Below are 21,218 nucleotides of genomic sequence, written 5' to 3'. Positions count from 1 at the left end.
ATGGAAGAAAGGGGAAAGCAGTGAAATCCCCCCCATCCCAGGCTGACCCCTGGGTGTCTGCGTCCCATTCCAGGATCAGCAGCTCCTGCTGGATCAGGCCAATCCCATGGCCTTGCCATCCTATCCCAGAGCCCTGATTCCCCCTCTTTTCTGCAGCTCTGCAGAGCAGATTGATTTTTTTCTGTTCCTCTTCTCACTGACACGTCTCCTCATCCTTTAAGTGACACAGCACTTCCTGTGTGAGCCCCAAAAATTTGCCATATTTTACCCACACGAAGACAGCACATCCCTTGGATTCCTTGGATAGCACATTCCTTGGAGTATCCAGATGCAAAGGAGATTCAGCCTCATGGAATAGTAGGTCCCCTCAGAATTTATAAGCAACCTACTTTCACAATAAATTAAACTGCTAGGGACTGACTTATCTTAACCTGTAAATAGTGCAAATTCAAATTTAAAGATTTAATACACTGGACCCAGTCAGCTGGATTTTTAAGCATCAGACAATCGGCATACACAAATCAGTATGCTGAAGCACAATGCAGAGAATTTATGCCTCACTAAACGTGATGTAAAATATTTAAAGGCAGAAACAGTTTCAGACAAGCTAGCACACTATAAATTCATACCATGAAATAGGGTTCTGTGTTCAAACACAGGCATAAAGCTGTAAAGTCCTGAAAATTGATTTGTCCCGGAGGTATTGTTCCCTCATCATTACCCTCCTGCTGATGATATTCCTCATGGGACTTCTGCACAGGAGGTGCTTCATGGCAGCTGAGTTTGAGAAATAAGCAGGGACTTGGCCATGCGAGAACTGGAAGATTAATATACTGCAGCAGCTTTAACACTATCAAGATGTCGCCTGAGTCATGAAGCTAAAGAAACCTGGAAAGCAGCACGGCAGGTCCTTTGTCTTTTTGTAGATTCTATAGATGCAAAATCCTCTTTTCCTCTTTGAAAAAAAAAATGTGTGAAGCTTATCTTACAAAGTCCTCCTTCTTGCTCCCTTATGTGAGTTTCTCTTTATGAAAAACTAGCATGCCCAAGTTTGCATGTACTTTAAGAATGAAGTTCTAGAGCAGGAGGGGGGAGAATTATTGCCTAGCCAGAGGACTGAAAACCAGTAACTTGTAATAGTTAATAGCTGCACCGAAAGAAATACACTCTTCTGGCTTTGCTGTTCCTGACAACAAGTAACAATTCATTTACCATGTGGACCAAACCGAATATTATCCTGGGGGTTCCTATAAAAGCAGAAGCATTTTTGGCAGACATATAAATGCCTCTTTTACAAGGAACTACAGTTTAAAAGTACAGTAATTTCACGACTATAAGGCACACTCAAAATCCTAAAATTTGATCAAAACCCGGAAGTGCGGCTTATAATCCGGTGCACCTTATATATGGAAAAAGTTTGGAAATTTACCGTTAACTGATACTGCGCTGCACCTTTCCCAAGCAAAAATGGGTTGAAGTGGTACTGGGGGTTGAGATTTACTCTTTCCCTTGGTGGAGATAGAGAATTTTTCCCATTATCATGCCAAGAAACCTGGTTGGGTGGATCCCTTAGTTTTTAATTGCTCAAGACAAAAAGGATAAGGGGAGGGTTGACTGGCTCAATCGCTAGGGGGAGGGTTTGAGGGGTCAGGGTGGATGGTCGTTGGTTGCTTTGTCCTTCCAAGGGAGACACTCGCTGGCCCAAACACGGAGGAGAGAGGTCTCTCTGCGGTGAGATCTGCCCTGCAACCCGACGCTGCTACAGCCTCCTGCTTCTGACAACAGCACTGAGAACCGGGACGCCAACAGTGAGCAGAGTCTTCCTTCACCTTTCTGCCACCTGAGACAGCCCTGCCACTGCTGCCTCACATCCCTGCTCCCGCCTGCTGCCGCCACTGAGAGGAGGCCGTCCCGCCCCGCTCTCCACTGGGACCGTGCGGAGAAGAGTGTCTGTGACTGGAAAAGAGACTGAGACTGAGTTTTGTTCTGTTTTGTCACTGATTTTCCACAGCTGGTGTTGTTCTTGTTTATATTTTTTTTAGTGTTTTGAGTCTTTTTAGGCTGCATTTAAAGGCTACGCTGATCCGTGAAAAATGTTTGCAGATTGAGCACCTGTCAGTAAACCCCGCGATCACGCAATTCCTTTACTAATTTGTTTGCGAAAGTTGTGTGTGGATCAACGTTGCAAAAAACAAGTGCGCCTTATAATTCGGTGTGCCTTACATATGGAAAAAGTTTGGAAATTTACCATTAACTGACACTGCATCTTATAATCCGGTACACCTTATAGCTGTGAAATTACTGTACCTTTTTATCCTCCACTTAACTGGCCTGCAAGCTTTTATGGTTCTTTTTTAAAAGTATTTTATCAAATTTTACAACTTAAAAACCCATCCCAGGCTTTGAGGAATGTTAGGCTGAGAAATCTGATGCTCTTTGCTCTAAGTGACTTTGAAAACTATTAGAAGGACTCATATCTTTATTATAATAGACAGAAAAAAAAAAAAAATTACTAGGCTGATAAGAAGTCCTGCCCAGCTTACCAAGGAGAGTAGATAAGAATATCTAATTTTGTACTTAATCTTGTATATGTATTAGTAATAAAATTAATATTTATTCCATATTAAGCCACAGAATTCTATTAAAATTATAGAAGTAGGAACTGAAAAAACCTAGAGCTTCCCAACTGTGCTTACCTCCGAACTGGAATTTTCCCATTTGTGTTTGTTAGAAAGGCCAGCTTCATCCAGCTGAAATTAGGAATGAAATATTTTTAAAATGCTATTTATTAAAATTGGAGTCTAGATACTTAACTTATTGTCATGTCTACTAAATGAGTGCAAATAAATAATGGTTCTGCAATAAAAACATTTTTCTGTAACCTTTTAGTGCTTGAGGCAGAGCTGTAAAGGCAGCTCAAAAAATCAGTACAGCAATTAATACAAGTGTAAAGATGAGAAAGTCTTGTAGGGTTTTGCTTGCATATGCATCAAGGAAAAAACACACCAGCCAATAATTAAAACATACACTACAATAAATCAAATGAACAGTTATAAATTCTCCTGTAATTTCTCCTGGGCAGGTGCCAGATATAGCCTTGAGACACCTTTGGTCTCAATAAAAGACAAACTCTTAACTCATTTAACACCATTTTCTTTATAATACTGTTTTATAAATGTCAAACTATGGAAAACAATGGTTTTTTTCAATTCCAAGGAAAATACACGGACCAAACAGAAAAGGCGAAAGGGGAGGAAAGAAAATAACTTACTGTTTCTTGAGACACGTCATTGGACTGACATTGTTAGCTCTAAAGTTATGTATGATGGATCCAAGCCCTTCTACCCATTGCTGAAAAACACAAAAACACCAAAACACCAAATGAGGAAAACTGAAGAGGGAAAAAGTAGGAAAGTTTGTCTTAGGGGAAGGTTCCTCCATGGATAATGTTAATAACCTGTGCTGAGGGAAAAACTACCCAGGTCACAGCACACAGCATGGAAAAGTCCAGCCACATTTCATCCATTTTACTCATCACTATTTCATCCTCCACTGGACAAAGGGATTGTGCTTTCTCTTCTTCCAAATGTTGCATGTAGTATCAGCAGTGCTAATAATTCAGTTTATTGCCAGCCAAAGGAAGTGATCCACTGACTGATTCTTTAAGGCCTCTATTTATATCCTGTATGAACATTTGCCTCCCTTTTGGTGGTGGGGGGCAGTATCAGCTATTACTGAGCACCATTATCCAATGTGTGAGGACATATTTCACTGGTCCAGTTTAGAAAAGGAATGAAATAAAATATTAATAAGCTAGAGCAAGCCACAGGGAGGCACAACAACTGCTCAGCAACACCAACCTCATCTAACGCTCTGTTACATATTCAAGTTCTGCTTGTTTCCTTGTTTTAATCCTTAAAATGCACAACATTCCAAATAATCACTGGGATGACAGCAGCATTACAGCTTGTTTATGCAATTCCTCTTTTAGGGATCTATTTTTCTGCTGTAGCCTGCACCCCAACTTTGCAGAGCTGCAGAGAACCAGTTTAAGGCTTAGGCCCTGACATGAACACTCATGATTTCAGCAAAAATCCTGGCAGGAAAAAGCCATGGGAAGAGGAAAAAATGGCAGTGCTACAAGCCAAGTTTGATCTCAATTATGCCATTGTAACACTAGGATTACTCAACTGATCATTTACACTGGTGGAATTGAGATGGGATTTGGTCTAGTGCTAAACATTAACCTTGTGAATAAAGGAGCTTTTTGCTAGTGGCCAAATGCTGTGCATGCAGTTTGAGGTGACTTGGGCAGGATCCAGAATATGACACTTATAAATAGATGCAGATGAGTGTATTTTTCTTTTCATGAATGAGTGCTGTGCATCTGCAAGACAGATGAAAAAATCAAGATTTCTACTGGAGGAACACTAACCTCTTTAGAAATGGCATATTGTAAACTGCAGACAGCAAATCCCTGGGGGCTAAAACAAGGTCTAAGGTGTTAATTCAACAGATAAACAACACACTTAAGGAAACCCCTGCACTCATGAAATATTAAATTTGTTTTGCTTTAGGAAAAGTAGTCACTTACTAAGATATGTGTTAATATTTAAGTGTTCTTTTTAAAGTTATCTTTTAAATAAACACTGCAAAAAATGCATTTAAATAGGTCAAGTGTGTGTCTGAGAATCATTTGAAAACAGAACTATCACTTATGAAAAAAGATAGAACTTGGGTTTCCTTAGGTGTCTCTTTGGGTTTGAAAACAACCCCTCAGCAGGAGTCTGCCCTCCCATCTCTCTTTTTCCATTTGTAGTCATAGGCTGAAGGGACTGCCTAGAAGATAAAGAAAGCAAGGTTCATGGGGCAAGATAATATTATTTATTAGACCTGATATAACCAGAAGCCACTGACAGATTTAGGAAACACTTATCTTTTCCTACAAATGTTCCCTCACCTCAGATGATAAAGGAATGGTGCTTGTGATAATTCCAGGTTAAATGCCTGAACAAATCTAACACAGACTTCAATTTCCTAGAACTGTTGAAATTCAGCTATTATTAACTACCTACATTTGGGGTTTGTGGTTTGTTAGGGTTTGGGGGCGGGTTTTGTTTATTTTTTTTTTATTTGGGAGTTTTTGGCTTGTTTGGTTGAGTGTTTGCTTTTGTTGTTGTTAAAATCAATTAAATGTAACATTCCTGCTGCATTAACACTGTCCCAGCTATTTGTCCTCATATGATCTGCATTGGTCTGTACCCCTTCAAACTCCTCAGCCTTCCAACACTGACCCAACCACTTTGTTTGCATATTCACCACAAACAAAAATGCCTTGCAAAATTCAATTACACCAAATGCATGTTGTGAAAAAGCTGCAGGCTTTCTCCCATTTTTTTCTACCAAAAACACCACTGGTGCAGTACTGACCATACCAGCATTTCATTTGGAACTAAACACCTACAGATCCATTCTGATTTGAAGGCAATGGTTTACAACTACACCAGATATAACAAAAACTAACATTTAAAAGTACAGCAGGCCAGCACTCAGCTCTGGAGTTACTTCTGCTCATCTAAAAGAGTTGCCAAAACTGAACACTGCTAGAAAAACACACAAGTGAACAGAGAAATCAATACACTAACCACTTCCCAAGTGATTTTTTTGCAGGAGTTGTCTTGATGCTTCCCACTTCAGAGGTCTCCCTAACCTTTTTTCAGTGTTAATGCCCTTCCTCACAGAGATGCCAAATCAGGAATTACACTCCCTTGGAGCAAAAGAGCACAAACCTACAGCCAAACACTGATGAGCCACAAAAGCATCACATTTCTGCTGGCAGCAAGCAAAGGAGGGACCCAAGAGCCTCTGTCCTGCTCCAAATCATCTTTACATTGGTGTGATGTGCCCTGGGCAGGACGTGGCAGCTCCAGAACCACGTCTGCCCATCTGTTCCATGCCACAGTGCAGCATCTGCCTGCCTGCCCTTTGCTTTGGTTCTGCAGAGTTTCATCAGATGCTGCCCACATTAACCAGGAATACAACAAAAAACCCAAATTCAACAGCACATTCAACACAGTCAGACCTTTTGTCCCTCTGAGCTGGAATAGTCTCCAATTAATACTGTCTTCACACTTGCTTTTAAGGTGCTGTGATCCAGTGCACAGATACTCACAAAATTCAATGTCAAGCTGGCAATATATTGCTTTCCTGACAACAAACCATTCCCAGATTTAATGCACACTAGTCTGATGACCTTGCAGGAGGGATGAAAGAAGGGCTCCGGTTTTTCTCAGCTAACACACAGACAAATACAGCAGCAGCCTTGCTTGTATTCTATGACAGCACTCCTTATTTTACAGATGAAGCTGAAAGACCTGTATATCTATGTAAGTAATAGGGATAAAGATCCTCAGTTCTCTTCTTTCATTTTCAAATCACTATCTGTGCAAAGGAAGAAAAATCTGTAACTGGAATTCTGAAATGAGGTATATAGGAAACACCTTGGTCTTAGAAAAAAATGTTTTTGATAGAAATCAGGGTACTTTGGATTCTTACTGATGCTAGTGCTGAATATTTTCCAATTTTCAAAATATGGTTCAGTACCTTTAATCTGTTGAGGTAACTCCTGAATGGCTGTCTATATACAACTATTATCCCACATTCATAGAGGGATCTGGACCCTGATATCTAATCCTAGAAAATCAGCAGTTATGAAAAGAAACAATAACAAGCACCAGTGCACCTTCAGCTCAGACCCCCTTAGGCTGACACAGAGGCCAAAATCTACACCGCCGGTTGGAACAAACACTGTGCTGTTTTTCTCTGACAAGATCAAACACTGTCAAACATCTTCAGAAAGAGAAGGGGCAAGAAAAATCAATCAAAGAAACACTCTCTTAGCTTTTGCTGTTGGACTGAAATGCTTCTGAGACACTTAGTGACCCTGTGTTAGCTGAGGTTCATCGATGAAACATGGGCAGAACTGCAGGGTGCACAAATAAGTTTGGCCTTTCAGCTCTATTTTAGCCATCAACCTTTCATTTAAGCAGAGCTAAAAAGGACAAGAATGATGAAAGGTTAAAAATCACCACAGCCTCCAGCTCATGAAATTCCAGACAAGACTATGCATAGTTTATTGACTGCTGGGGTCAGTATTACCCAGACCTCTTAAGATTTTACCTTCCTTTTTCCAGTGCAGCCTCTCCAGAGTTACACTCCACTTATTCCAGGCATCAGGGAAGCCAGGGAGGCAAGGAGGCATTGCCCTCCGATTTTGGTGTTCAGGAACTGGCTGCCAAGGGCTCCATAGCTTGAAAAAGGGCTCAAGAAGCCCACTGAGAATTGTTACCCACCTCTCCCCAAGACAGACGTGGGCTGGCAGTAACCTCTGGCACTGACCCTCAGCCAGCAGATGTCCCCATTCTCTCAATGCAAGCATCTCAAAATTCCTCTCTGCTCCAAGAAAACCACCCTTCCTCTCAGTCCAGGCAGCCACAGACCTGAGGAGTGACAGTGCCAAACATCTCCCCTACCCTGACCAACTGCAGCACTGATTTTTGCAGGATACAGCTGTGAAAATACTTGCAGTATTTTCACAGAAATGACAGGGATCCTTCTGATTTTAAGTTTTCCATGAGGAAAGCTGAGGCTCACACAACTCTGTACTTGGAGCTGCCCAATGTGTCCAGACTGCTACCACACTTCAACAAAGCTTCCTACCCTGGAGTGGCTTTTCCAGCACTGGAAGGACCTACTCTGAATCACTTTGGCTGCTCTTGTATGCAAACTAAGAGAAATACAGTGGAGCTTTCACAGTGAAATCAACCTCCTGGCTACGGAGAAGGCTAAAGCTGTCAATTTACTGATAATTCCACAGTAGAACAGCCAAGAATGTGCATGAAAAGGCAGAAAAGCACATGCAAAGCACCAACAGTTAATTGTAGGCTGGAATATGAAGACTTCTCTAGAGAATATGGAAAAACACACTGGGCACAGGTAAGGTGTAGTCATATATTTAAGGCATTCATGATATAGAAATGTTTATCACATGCCACATTCTTCCACAGTGGAACACAGAGAACAGCAGGAGGCTTCTAGAGATCTGCTCAAGAGAGTTTTGCAGATTCCTTGAAAAGTTTTGCTTTGAAACATCAAAACAAACCAAAGCTTTGGGAAAACAGAACTTTTCTGTAGAATATTTGTGGAATATTCCCATGGGAATCTTCTGCTACTTTCTATTTGCCCTCTTAACAATACAATTTGGGCAAATGTTTAATAGCTTGTTTCAGTGGGAAAAAAAAATCAGGGTCGATCAGGCTGGGCTGGATGGGAAACCTGGTCTAGTGGAAGGTGTCCTTGCCCATGGCAGGGGAGTTGGAACTGGATGGTCTTTAAAGTCCCTTAGAACCCAAACTGTTCTATGATTCTATGAAGCAGAATTTTTTTTCTGCAAATCAAAGAATTTGATTTGTAGACACACCAACAAAAGCAATCAACCTGAAGTGCTTTGTCTTACCAGAAACACTTTAAACTGGAAAAAAAATACAAATGAGAAGCTGAGAAGTTTAAGAACGTCAAAATGAAATGTTTTCAAGTGCAGTTGACTTCCATACCATGAATACTGTTAGCTGTGTGATAAAGCCTGCATTTACTTTCATGTTTTTTGTCAGTGTGTGAGTAATTCAGCATTTTAGCCCGTTCTGTTCATTCTGGTGCCTCACTGGTTAAGCCACCAAAGTGTGAATCACTGTCTCAGTAACACACAGGCAGAATACATCTATTTCCTATCAAATCCAACTAAAGGTGTAAAACCAGTGTAAAAGGTTGCCCCACTCTCCTTCCCACCCTGTCTCTCCCATGGGTGTTCCCATCCCAGATGCACTGCCAGAGGAATGCAGCAGCATTTCCCAAAGCCAAATCTTAAACACTGGTGTGAGCTTTGCCTCTAAACATGATTTCAACATTAAGGCTCTTCCTGGAATTGAATTAGGAGTGTTCACTGAACTCCTCTGCTAGCATGGCATGGGCAACAGTACTTTTAAACAGAAGGGCAAAATCTCTGAGGTAGAGAGATGGTCACTTCCAAGAAAACAGCTGGAGCTGGGAAAGAACAACCACCAGGGCAAATTCACCCTTGACATGCACTAATATTAAGTAATACTGACTTAGGTTTATCTTTTAAGTTAAACTCCTTAATGCATTGCCAGAGTGGATGAAGAAAGATGAAGAAGACAAGAAGTCCAGATTTTGGGTTGCTGAAGTATAACAGCTTTACTGGACTAATGCCAGTGTTGGATAGGCAGCCCACATGCCAAGGGCTGAGGCCTCACATCTGATCACTTCTGCCCCAAGGAAATTCGCCCCCAAATACTCACTGGCCTTTTCAACTGTCTTAGACTGAGGAAAACAGATTATCCAATTTCTAGAGTACAGAAAGTCCATCTGGGAAGTAAAAAAGAAAAATACACACATATGCTCTCATCTCTAATATATGTGCATGTGTCTATGTGCCTGTTAATTTTAGCTCAGGATAATTTATATAACCTGATTTAATCAGGATTCCACACATCAGGTTTTAAATTCCACCTTTTACAGTCACTCTCTACTGCCACAGTGGAGCTGCTTTAGGAGTGGACCACGACAGCTGCTTGCAATCAGAGACAGAGTACACCCTATTTTGTGGCTGTTTTAAGAGTGGAAATGAAAACCAATTTCTCAGCTGAAAACACCAATAAAATTTAAGTAGATAGAATGTAAATACCAGAGTTGGAGCTTGGAGACAAGTGGAGAGATAATAAACACACTCTTGTTGATGGAGTAGCTATACTTGGAGCTCAGCAATGGCTGGGCCAGCCCTGCTGAGCACCAGGGGGACATGGGGGCTGCCCTGGGGCACATGGTGACGACAGATGACAACAGCCAGCCTGGGATGGGCCCGGATGGGAGGGTCCAGCACTGCCACAGCTGGGGACTGTCCCACTCTGCCCCCCTGTGCCAGGGACCTGGCAGAACCTGCTTCCCCGTGGTACCACTCCTTGCATGGATAGGATGAAGAAGCCAGAGGAATTTCCTCCAATCTTCTTTGTCGTGATTATTCAGTCTCATTTTAACCCAGCCTTCAGTGAGTAACAATTGCTTCTTTCCTATTGTAAATTATCACCTACAGAAACCTTTCTGGGCAGAAAGGTTCTGAGCTTTTGTGCTTCAACAAGCCACTCAATTCCCGCATTTTAAAGTATCCCAATTAGGTACAGAGCAATGCTCTGTTCCTCACAGCAACAGGGGGGACAGCAGAAACCACAGGTTTCTTACACCTATTTTACAACCCTCACACATATTTGAACAGCTTAAGCTTCTGTCATTGCCCCTTCTCCAAACTCTTGCCTCTGTCATTTCAAAGGAGGGCCTTATATTTGAACATGGATTAATTTGAGACCTATTTTAAACTGCAGTTAGCAGCTGCACAGCTACTTAGTGCTATGCTTGTTTCTTCTGGAGGGGATTTACAGTGTCCCACAAGAAAGATGTTTTCTCCTAAACAAAACAGGAAGAATTAAGCAGGAGCACTTCTATGTGCAGATAATGCCTAGAAAATTCTATTTTACCTCAGAAGTGCAGTAGCAAGTTGATGTATTTACCATATACCAAAGGTGAACACAGTGCAGGCCAAATTCCCCAGAGAAGGCAACTTTAGAAAGCTCTGCATTGATTTTTTTTGCCTGATCTGCTTTATGCTCTCCCTCGTGCCTCAGACATATCATATCAGATGAGACAGATCATCACTGCTGACAGTTCTGGATATATATTTTGGTGGAAAGGCTCCCAAATGCAGAACTCTGACTTTCATGGGACTCTCAAAGCCTGTCCACTGCAGCATGACACACCATTTCTGTGAGGCTTGGCTGTTAATGAGCACTAGATCTTTCCAACAGCATAATTAGCTCATCTCTTGTGACAGTCTCTGTAATGGACCAACATTCTCACAAACCAATTAGTCTAATGCAGGTTTATGAGATCTAAGGTGGCTGAGAAACTTAACTGCAGCTGTTTTCAGAATAAATCAGAGACAGGGTTAAGTATGAAAGTGAATGCTGCCAACATCTCCTTTGCTTTGCTTCTTTTTTCAAATGCTTTCAAAACATAAATCTGACATGTTATTTCCCTTAAAGCCTGCTGAAAATACACACAGTAAAATCACTTTAGTGTACCCATGCAAGTTATACAAGTATTTCTCCTATAAAGGAGTTTACTCAGCATTGACAGTGTTTCCAAAGGTATGGATCCAAAGCAATGAAAAATAAACCAGGTCTGGCGAGGGATTAAGTGATGTTGCATTCAGCAAATGGTTTTAAAGGAGGGGATTTACTAGGCGTGTGATACTGATCACTATTTAATATTTATCTCACAGGCAGAGCAGATTATAATTCTAAATACCCTAAATACATACAGACAGAAAAGAAAAGCAAAGAGCGTGTATTTTAAAACCCCATGAATGTCTGCATCTCAGCTAGCAGTGTACTATCAGCACTCTGATCAGGTTCTCAGAGCAGTTTACAGATGAGCACCAGGGCAGGTGGAGCCCAGGACTGGCATGGAACTGCAATCTCAAGCTCTCAGGAAAGATGACGTGTAAAAAAGCACCATTGTTTCCTTAAGAGACTGTTCCATGTCAACGGGAAACAGAAAAGAACCTGGGTACACTGGGATCCCTGCAACTGCAGAGAATTTTCTTTCCTGCTTTTGTCTTTTCAAGTAATATGAACCACACAATACAATTAGGTTATCAGAACAGAATTTTTGAAGGGCTGAACTCCACCCACCAGGAATATGGCAGTAATTGCACTTCCCTTCAGCATCCCTGTCACAGACCCACTGCACCATCATCGCCTCATCTGCTGAAGCAGAGACACTGAACAGCTCAGGGAATGCTCTATCCTATATATAATGGTCTCAGTATCTAATTCTGATAAATCACTGTGCCTGCACAGGCTGATAAAATCACTATTTCCTCCCTCCATGGCATACAGACATGTTGCAGAATACTCCACATAGATGTTTGCTGTCCTTTGGAAGAGTGAAGCAGCAGACACCAAACCAGGTATTTCAGTCAGCCACGCAGGCAAACTTAGGAAAAGCAATTGAGCACTGCTGATGAGCTCTTCTTTTAACTCCCACACACTGTTTAATTGTGAAATACCTTGGCTACTTCTGTGTTTTCTGCTACCATGAAAGTGAAGCTGATGTTCACCAGATCTGTGCCACTGCAAACACACACTATCCGTCCTTCCAACTCATTTTCTGATTTTCCAACAGCCTCCAGTGCAGTTAGTATTTTGGGATCCTGTGAAACAGAATAAATAACTTGTTACATTTGCAACACTTCTGTTAGCAAGGCACTATGGTAAAAATGCATTTTCACCTCCTTATGCATTTACACCTTTAGACCTTTGCCAGTCATCTTAAATGAGTGCTTTCACTCAGAAACATTGTGTGCAAAGCTGAAAAAGCAATGTATTCTAACATGATTGTGAGAACTCGTATTTTCATCACAAAAAATACAAATGAATCACTCCAAGGACTGGTAAGAGAGGAACAGTACTAATTTGTAAGTGAATTATTCCAATCTAGTTAAGTCCATAGTTCCTGAGAGTCACGATCTCTGTGACTTCTTGGCTGTTTCTTAGCAATTTGTCACACAAGCTGTTGTCTCTGCTGCTGGAGATTTAATGGGTGTATTTTTTTTTTTAAGACACTTGAAGTCTGAAGCACATTGGTGTGGCTGTCAGCCCATGGAGCATGGGGCTGTCTGCAACACCACATCTCAGGACCCTTCTCTGTGGGGCAGAAATCTCAGTCCAAGGATTCCCAAAAGAATTTCTAAGAGATAGTTACCTACAGTCATCACAAAGGCATTTAACATGTGAAAGTGGAAATACAGGGTTCACAACAGATCTTCTAAACTGAAGGCCTGGTGGAAGGAGTGCCACAATTCAGTGCAGAAAATCCTGCCTATTCCTTCTGAATACTACTGAGCATATTTCCAAAGTTTTGGGGTTCTCCAGAACTCCTAGCTAGCACTTCTACTGATACTCTTTAAAAAGGCAGACTGTGACCAGCTGCCCTCTGTGAGCGCCTAAATGCATAAAGAGGGATGCAAACAAATCTTTATACATTTTATGTCAATGGGGTAAGAAGATAAAATAAATTCAAACAGGAACAAAATATGGAAAACGAAACATTTTTTTCCAGATCCCTAAAATAATAAACTGTTACAAGATAATTTAAAACTCCTGATATGTGCTCTTAATGTCTGTTCAGCTTTCAGTGCATCCTGAATCCTTTAGTACATCAGCAAGACCAGATGACTGAACCTTCCTACTGCAATCACAACAAATCACTTCAAAACTTCACATTTTAGGCTATGATTGCAAAATAAAAGCTGTGTTATTGGTGTTATTTAAAGAAATTAATGCCAGCCTGCATTTCACCTTCAGATTAAGTATTCTTTGTTTAAATGAAGAGTATAAAGTAACTAGAGAGTACCTTTGGTACAGCTCCAAAACGAACACTGTTGATCAGGGAACATTCCAATACCTGTCCCTCCTGAAACAACAAAAAGGGTACAAATTCAAAAGTCTGTAGAGACATGGCTCCATTGGGAATTTCAGTAAAAATAAACAGTGAATTTTATTGGTAAACACTGTTAATAAACACTAAACAGTATATTTCCCTTTAATATCAATTAATTCCCTCTTAAAAGCTTCACTTCTGTCAATTCTAAAAGAAGAGGATGAAGACTAGTTTTGTGAATAAACTAACACAGTATTTTAGATTTTTAAAAACCAGAACATAAGTCAACAGCAATAACATAAAACACACATTCCTGACAAAATCGTAATATACCTTTCCTTCACTTTTCCAACTCAGAAAAAAGCCAAATTCATCCACTTGGAAGAGACAGTTGCTTTCAAAGACAAAAGATTCCTATAGAAAAGAAAATGCAGACCATTATTTTAGTCAGTTTGGGAAATATCTATTATTTATTATTCAAAAATAAAGGATTGTTCTTCTTCCCAAAGACCGTCCTGCAGAATTTGCTGTTCCAAAAAAAAAAAACACAAAAAAAAAAAAGAAACAAGAGAGGCAGGCTTTTAAAAAAGAGATCACTTTTAATGATTTGTCTTATTGTTGGCACTTGAGACACTGGAATGCACATAATTAATATTTTCCTACCTCACTGCAACTAAATGAAGATTTTTTTTTTTTAATTTAATAGAAGCAGTGATTCTTACCTAATTAAAAAATCTTAATGAAATGGAACTTCAAAAAAATTACTGAAAATTAAACACTTTGAGGTAAAAAAATATATATAATTTGCTAATGCTACCTTCAGGATCAAATGGGCACATTTCCTTTTAACATTCAGAATTTGGGAAGCACTTTTCTGCTGGACTATGGCAGTGTACCTGCTGTGAGTGCTTTGCAGCCAGAGTATCTGACAAGCAGAGCTTGAAGGATATTGATTTGTAGAAGAAATCAGGAAAGAATGGCATTCCAAAGAGACTAGGCAAGGCAAAAAATCAGATTAACTGAATTTAAAAAGAAATTTCCTCCCCACACCTCCAGCCTCAATTAGAGCTTCATAAATTAAGCTTAAATGCAGGAAAACAGTGTGCAGAATCAATCACTTCTTCAAGAAAAAGAGGATCCAGAACTTCCTGACTTCCTTAATTGAATAGCAAGGAGAATTTGTGAGAAAAGTCCTCTGTGAGGAAACAAAGCAGGCTCCCAGCTGTGCCACAGAAAACCTGGAATAAACTGCAGCATCACTTGGAGCAGGAGAGGATCACAGGATGGATGAACAATGTTTTGCTTCACAGGGGGGAAGCAGGACCCCCTTTCTGTGGGGTTTTAGGAGCAACAAATTCAGCTGAGCAAATTCAGCAAGGAGCAAGAACTTGGTGCCAGTTCCTCACTCCAGGTGTGCCCACAATTGTGAAGTGTCCCAGAGAACAGAACAATTATGCCTGACAATGTTGTCCCTGTCACCACATCCATGGATCAGGTGCCCACTGAGTGTCTCTGAGTCACACCAAAATTTGCACTTAAAACTCTCTCCTGTATGTGCCCCATTCTCTGATTCTTGCTGAAGGTGCAATAGAATAAACACAGGCTGTGCCCCCTCACGTAGGAAGTGTTTGCTGAAGGAAAATTAAGATTTTCTGAGCTGTCTTTTGAAGGCATTTCATGCCCACCAGTATCTATTTCATTTATCTGGCCCCAAATCTGGAAATACAAGGTAAACCAACTATCCCTATCTTGGCAGGCCTTATGATAAAAAATACCTTTTACTTACATTTCAAAAGATAAGAAATTACTAATATCCCTGAAGGCACTTACCTTCAACTTATACAGATTTTCTGTTCAAGTAAGATCAAAAATAGACCTTGATAAAATTATTCTTACCAGCATACCAAAGCTGAGTATTAGGTAAACTTCTCAGCATTTTATTTCAGCTGCCTGTGTAAAACTTCCTGTTTTGCATTCCTTTAATAAATGTGGATTAAAGCATAGCTGAGAGCAGGATCATAGTAATCATATTTCAGATAGAGTGCAGATTGATTTTCTAAAGTAGATAAAACCACTCCAGTTCTCAAATGATGCATTTGAATCAGAATATGAATGTTCTGTGTTCTCTTACTTTTCCTTGTAATAGGCAGGTCCTCATTTTATATATATTAGAAAAAAGCAATATTCTCCCTCCCTCCATTTGATATATTGAAGTATTCACTTTGTTTAATAATGTGCTTTACAAATCTGCAAAGTTGAGAGTTTTATACACATCACAGATATTTTGATCCAGTTCTCCCTTTCTCTTCCTCAGGGCTTATGTCAAATCAGAGGAATTAAATATATTTTAGAGCTATTTCTTTTAAAGGCAAAAAACCCCCTATGTAGCAATAAAGTGTGTTGGTATTGTCTCCCCACAGACATTTCTGAGGGTATTACCAGAAAAAATTGAAGATTCTTCGTGTACAATGAAAGCAAAACATGAAATATTCTAGAATTTCTGCATATTTAAAAGAGAATAGCAAATGAAAGGCAACTTGTCTCTTACCTCTTCGTATCTATCAAACACAGCTCCATCTTGCATAAAAGAGGGAACTGGCTTCTGCCAGTTAAATTCATAAGGTTTTGCCATGATTACAGAAGAAAAACCTGAAATGGAATGGAAAAGCACAGTTCAATTACTGTCCTTCAAAAGGAGTATTTCAAAGGCCAAGCAGGAAAAAAAAGTGACTTTTAGCTTTTCCTTTCACACAGAAGTACTAAAAAGTCACAGTGCATCTCCTAATCAAGAGCTTTCCTCCTAGGAGCATTTTTGTTTCTTCATATCTTTAAAATGGAAAATACTTGTAAAATGTGAAAAAAAATACCTGTAAAATTTGAAAAACACTTGCACTGGAATTTATAGAGTACAATGAGGCTGGGATTAACTTAGCTCTAGGTGACAGAATACCACAACCAAGCAGATAAATGCTTCTTTTTTTACTGGAAAACATCAGATGCTACAGAGAGAGATTGCATTTTTTCTTAACATCCTAAACTGTATGCTACAGAGGCAAAATACATTTTTAGTTTCAAATTTCATTGATGTTAAATAAATTCCTGGGTATTTTCAGTCATGTGTTATCCATAACTCGAGATTTGAATAATATATATATCAAAATTCATAGAGAAAAATACTGTTTAGAGATATAGGGCAGAGTAAAACTCAATAGTTTTATTGAATAAAACTAAGTATTTGTATTGTGAACTTCTGCAAGAAGTGAACAAAATTGTTAATTTAAAATAAAACTCAGAAGTTATATTGTATGGACATTACATTAAATACAGTGACTTATCCAGTAACATTTCCAATGCCTTCCAGGTTACACTGGAAGAAAATGGGGCAGGAAATGCCCCAACTAAATACTCTGAAATACTGAAGTTCATTTAATCTCAAGTGATTGCTCCTGTTTCCTAATGCCATCACAGCACCCTGATTATCCCTTTATACCCTGGAGCACAAAGAGTGGGAACAGCCTTGGCAGCAGCAAGGCCAGATAAGGCTGAGTACTGGATGTCAGGGAGTCGTGCTGAGAGGTGGGACATGGAGGGTGACAGCAGGACATGGCCACACCACTGACCTCAGCCTGTCCTTCTCTGACAGCTGGGGATGTTCAGCCACTCCTGACTGTCCCCAGAGGCTGCACATGAGTTAAGTGTGACCAGCTCTGCTCTGGATCTGCTGCAGAACAGGCACTAGGCCTGGGAAAATCCATCCAAGTGAGAAGAATAAAGACTCTACATCAAACTCCAGGGAGAGCATGACAGCCTGGGCAATCCATGCAGAGATGTCTTCTTTGACTGAATTCTAAACCCACAATAAACACAAATGCTTAAAAGACTTTAAAACTTTGTAGTATGCCCCTTGTCTGTCTTGTTTTCATTCACATAAAACATCTAACAAGAAAAAGAATGAGAATAAAGACCTGTTAAAAGACTCTGTCCAACAGTGGCTTTAAGAATAGTTATTATGGTAATTTTCTATTAAAAAAATAATCCTACTACTCAAAACATGCAAAGTACATTTTCATGGTAATTCATCTCCTGCCCTTTTTCGGTCATTGTACAGAAATAAAAAATACAGTTTGAAAGTTATAAATACATGTCACCATTAAGTGTTCATTTTCATTGACAACTGGATGAAAATTCCAAGTAATAGATCTCTATTCTCTAATCGTAAAAAAAAGCTAAATTATATAAATTATATTTAAACTATTAATCTGTACCTTTTCTCTCCCAATGAAGAGATGCTACAATTGACCATCTATATCCATTATTTTATCAAAAGCCCTCTTTTCTTTTTGCCAGTCCTGTGCATTTGGCCTTTTTCAAATACAAACAAAGAATATCATCTTATTAATGAAGATTATGAGATTCTTTCAAGGAACATGCAAAATTATTATTTTTTAAAAAAATGCATATAATTCTCATGTCTCTTCTAGTTTAGATCAGCCTGGAGCTGAAGGAAGCTGGATAACAGGACAATAGCATGATGGGATCATGTTCACTGCTGCTCATGGACTTCACACAGTAGCTCAGAATAATCACAACAAATTGGAAACTTAGTGGTTTTTCTTGGGGAAAAGAAAACTTAAAACATACACAGCTGAAGTGATAACCACTATTTTTATGGCATGGTGGCTGTTCCCTTATCTATTTAAATGTCCTTTATTATCAGAATGGTCACAAGAAGATAAGTTCCTTCAACATGCAGCAATAAATGCTCCCATCCTTCTGGGAAAAGCTGACACATACTGTGCTAAAACATCAGAAATGTGGTGGCTGTGAAGAATACTCCTGAGGAGTCCCAAGCCCATACAAATGGCTTTTACCCTTTTATACTGGTGCTGAATCCCACACAAACCCAGATTAAAAAACCTACAAGTTCTGATACCCCCCAGTAAGGCACATCCTAATGCTCCTTTCAGCATCTGGCACTCTGAAACCTGGATGCAAGGAGTGCTTGAGCACACACTTAACTCTCAGAAAGACTCATTACCTTAACATCACACACATGCACTTGGTTAGCTGGGCTGAGCTCATCATCCACTCATAGAAACACAGCTCTGTAAATCTTTCCTTCTCAGGGGTCTTCTCCTAATCTGGGTACTCACACAGTCTGATGAACTTGTCACTTCATTGCTGAGACACTGAACAGAAGGAGCTCCTTAGTTTGTGCTGCAATGAGCATTTCTCAAACCTTGCAGTCAGCCTGAGCCCTCTCCACTTTTCCAGCTGCCTTTCTGAAGTCAGGGGTCTGGACCAGGACAGAGGAACCAGGATGACAGCCTTTCATCTTATTTGCATAACCTCGTGTTTAGCAGCAAGAAAACACGCCTGACTGCTCATAATTCATCAAGCAATCAAGATCTGCTCAGGGACTCCAGCTCGTTGTTATTTATCACCTTACCAATCTCTTCTCTAGCTCTGCTCTCACAGGTCACTTCAGTTTACAGATGAACTGAGCCAGATGAAGTGTAAGGGAAGGACAGCTTGAGTACATGCAGCAAGGAGTTGGAGGAATTGTAGCAAACAACATTTTTAAGCCTTATGCTTTGGCAGCTGTGCAGAAGGTGAAGAAAACTCTCTCTGCCTTTAGAAAAGCTCTTTTCAGTCTCTCACATTTCTTACACTCATCTCAAAAATCCATTTTTTTTCTTAACCTCGTTAGCTTTTAAGATCACCAAACTAAAATACAAAATATTCCCCTGTCACTCTTTGGACCTCTGTTACTCTTCATCAATTTTTAGCAGATTGAAGAGAGTGAAAAACAAAACCAATCCCAACCAGCAAACCCAAACAAACACGACACTGTAGCATTCATATGGCTGCAAACATATGCATGCATATGTCCTCACTATGATGAGAGTCAAGAATCACCCTCTTTAGAGAAATTTAATAACAATGAAAGGTGTGAAGATTCAACTGGGAGACATAGAAGGTTAAGGAACTAAATTTAAAGGCAACAAAATTTTAATTTGAAAACTTTTATACTGCCTTTAAAAACCGAAATCAAATCTTCTTACTGACCTAAGAGTTCTCAAAGTATAACAACTCCTCTGAATACACATCATTTACAAAAGCAGAAAGAACACTCATATAAATACACCTTAGGACTTAATTAGTGACTACAAGGGAGAGGCAGGTGAAGTGCAGTAGTTAAATGCCTCTTGCAGTATCTCCCTTTCTTTCAACACTGATTTATGCCTGAAGGCATGATTTGGATCCCTGAAATTCACCTGGAGTACCCAAAGAGTGAGGACACCAAATTAACCACATCCAGAAGAGCATTAATTAACACAAGAGTCTTCTTTTCTAAGCTTGGCTGTACTAAGCTAAATCTGGGGCGTGTGGACTATAAATCCTGGGTTTTTGCATTCTTTGACCAAAAGAAGGACAAGGTGTGGCCGAACAGGAGGAGGAAAGGATTCTGTTAATACGAAGGAGACAAATGTTTGGGGAAAGAGGTGATATTCTAAACTAATCCACAAGGCTGGCTAGCATGATGGATAGACACTCCTTGGATCCCATAAACATCCTGTCAATGTTGAGACACTGCTGGAAAGGACAGCAGAGTTCCTTAGAGCTGACCCCCCCAGTTTCAACCACAATTTCCGCAGTTTGCTTAGCCCCGAGTATCATAACAGAACCTGAAATTTTTTTTTTTAGCCATTATTATTTTTGCCTCTGGAATGAATCCCTATCTGCTGAGTGAGAGGTGAGGAGGCTCCACACTCTGTATTTGCCATTTCACCACATACCTCTTGGAATTACACCCCCTAAACTTGCCCCAAACTTTCAAGTAGAGCACCCACCCAACACTATGCGGAGTTCAGTAATCTTGCCCAGGAATATATTTTTTTCTTACAAATACAAGGAAGCAATTAAAAAACCCAAAAAACTAATCTATTTCTCTTTCCCAGTCACCTCAGGACATCCTCCCCACCTTGAAGTATGTATAACTTTCACCATCACTCCAGTTTGGTAAACAAGATTCTTCGTTACAAAGACAACCAGATCTAGATCAGCAGATTTCTCTAACTTTTGGGGTTTTTTAATGGAGTTCATCCCAGTCCAGTGAGTCTCCCTGCAGAGCTCTGGAATAGAGTGAAAATCCAGCTGTCCATGACTAAACAGGGAGTGCAGCACTGAAATTCTTATAAAAATGCCCCTTCATTTTTTAATGGGGCTTTGAAATACTTTCGTATTCAAATATTTCAGAAACTTGAAGTCAGATCTTCACATATTTACTCCTCAAAGTCAAATTAATTTGGTCATATATGTACTGACATTAACATAAGCAAAATGCAGAGACAGGGTGGTTTTTAAACATGAAATCTTGGTTTCAACTCTAGAACTCAAAATTCAGAGTAAGCTTTAAGAAAATAAAAGCCACTATAGTGTGAATCCTATGAAAAAAGTAACAGGGAGAGCCACACTGCTGAATTTCTGCAGTGCCCACGCTATACTATAAAACAATCCCAAGATTTCACAGCTCTCCAGGCTATTTCACAGTCAAATTTTGCCAGTTTGTTTTTGTTGGTTGTTAGTTTCTTTCTTTCTTTTTTTTTTTTTTAAAAGAGTAATTTTTCAGCAGGCTATTTTTAAAC

At 39.8% G+C, this 21,218-nt stretch overlaps 1 protein-coding gene across 5 annotated transcripts in view; it reads right to left on the bottom strand.

Annotated features, from left to right (window-relative positions):
• The window catches only part of PLCB4 (phospholipase C beta 4), a 190,076-nt gene that overhangs the window by 69,070 nt on the left and 99,788 nt on the right, over positions 1–21,218 (bottom strand). For all 5 annotated transcript variants that reach the window (XM_033054226.2, XM_033054225.2, XM_033054228.2 and 2 more), the window contains exons 3-8: positions 16,118–16,218; positions 13,903–13,983; positions 13,543–13,602; positions 12,197–12,340; positions 3,272–3,351; positions 2,697–2,750 (exon numbers count right to left, since the gene is read on the bottom strand). In XM_033054226.2, coding sequence (XP_032910117.1) covers positions 2,697–2,750; positions 3,272–3,351; positions 12,197–12,340; positions 13,543–13,602; positions 13,903–13,983; positions 16,118–16,201 — 503 coding nt within the window. In that variant the 5' untranslated portion in view covers positions 16,202–16,218. The remainder of the gene's footprint in view (positions 1–2,696; positions 2,751–3,271; positions 3,352–12,196; positions 12,341–13,542; positions 13,603–13,902; positions 13,984–16,117; positions 16,219–21,218) is intronic.

Source organism: Catharus ustulatus, chromosome 3, assembly GCF_009819885.2.
Source record: "Catharus ustulatus isolate bCatUst1 chromosome 3, bCatUst1.pri.v2, whole genome shotgun sequence".
Taxonomy (NCBI): Eukaryota; Metazoa; Chordata; class Aves; order Passeriformes; family Turdidae; genus Catharus; species Catharus ustulatus.
This window is presented reverse-complemented; position numbering and strand designations above follow the sequence as displayed.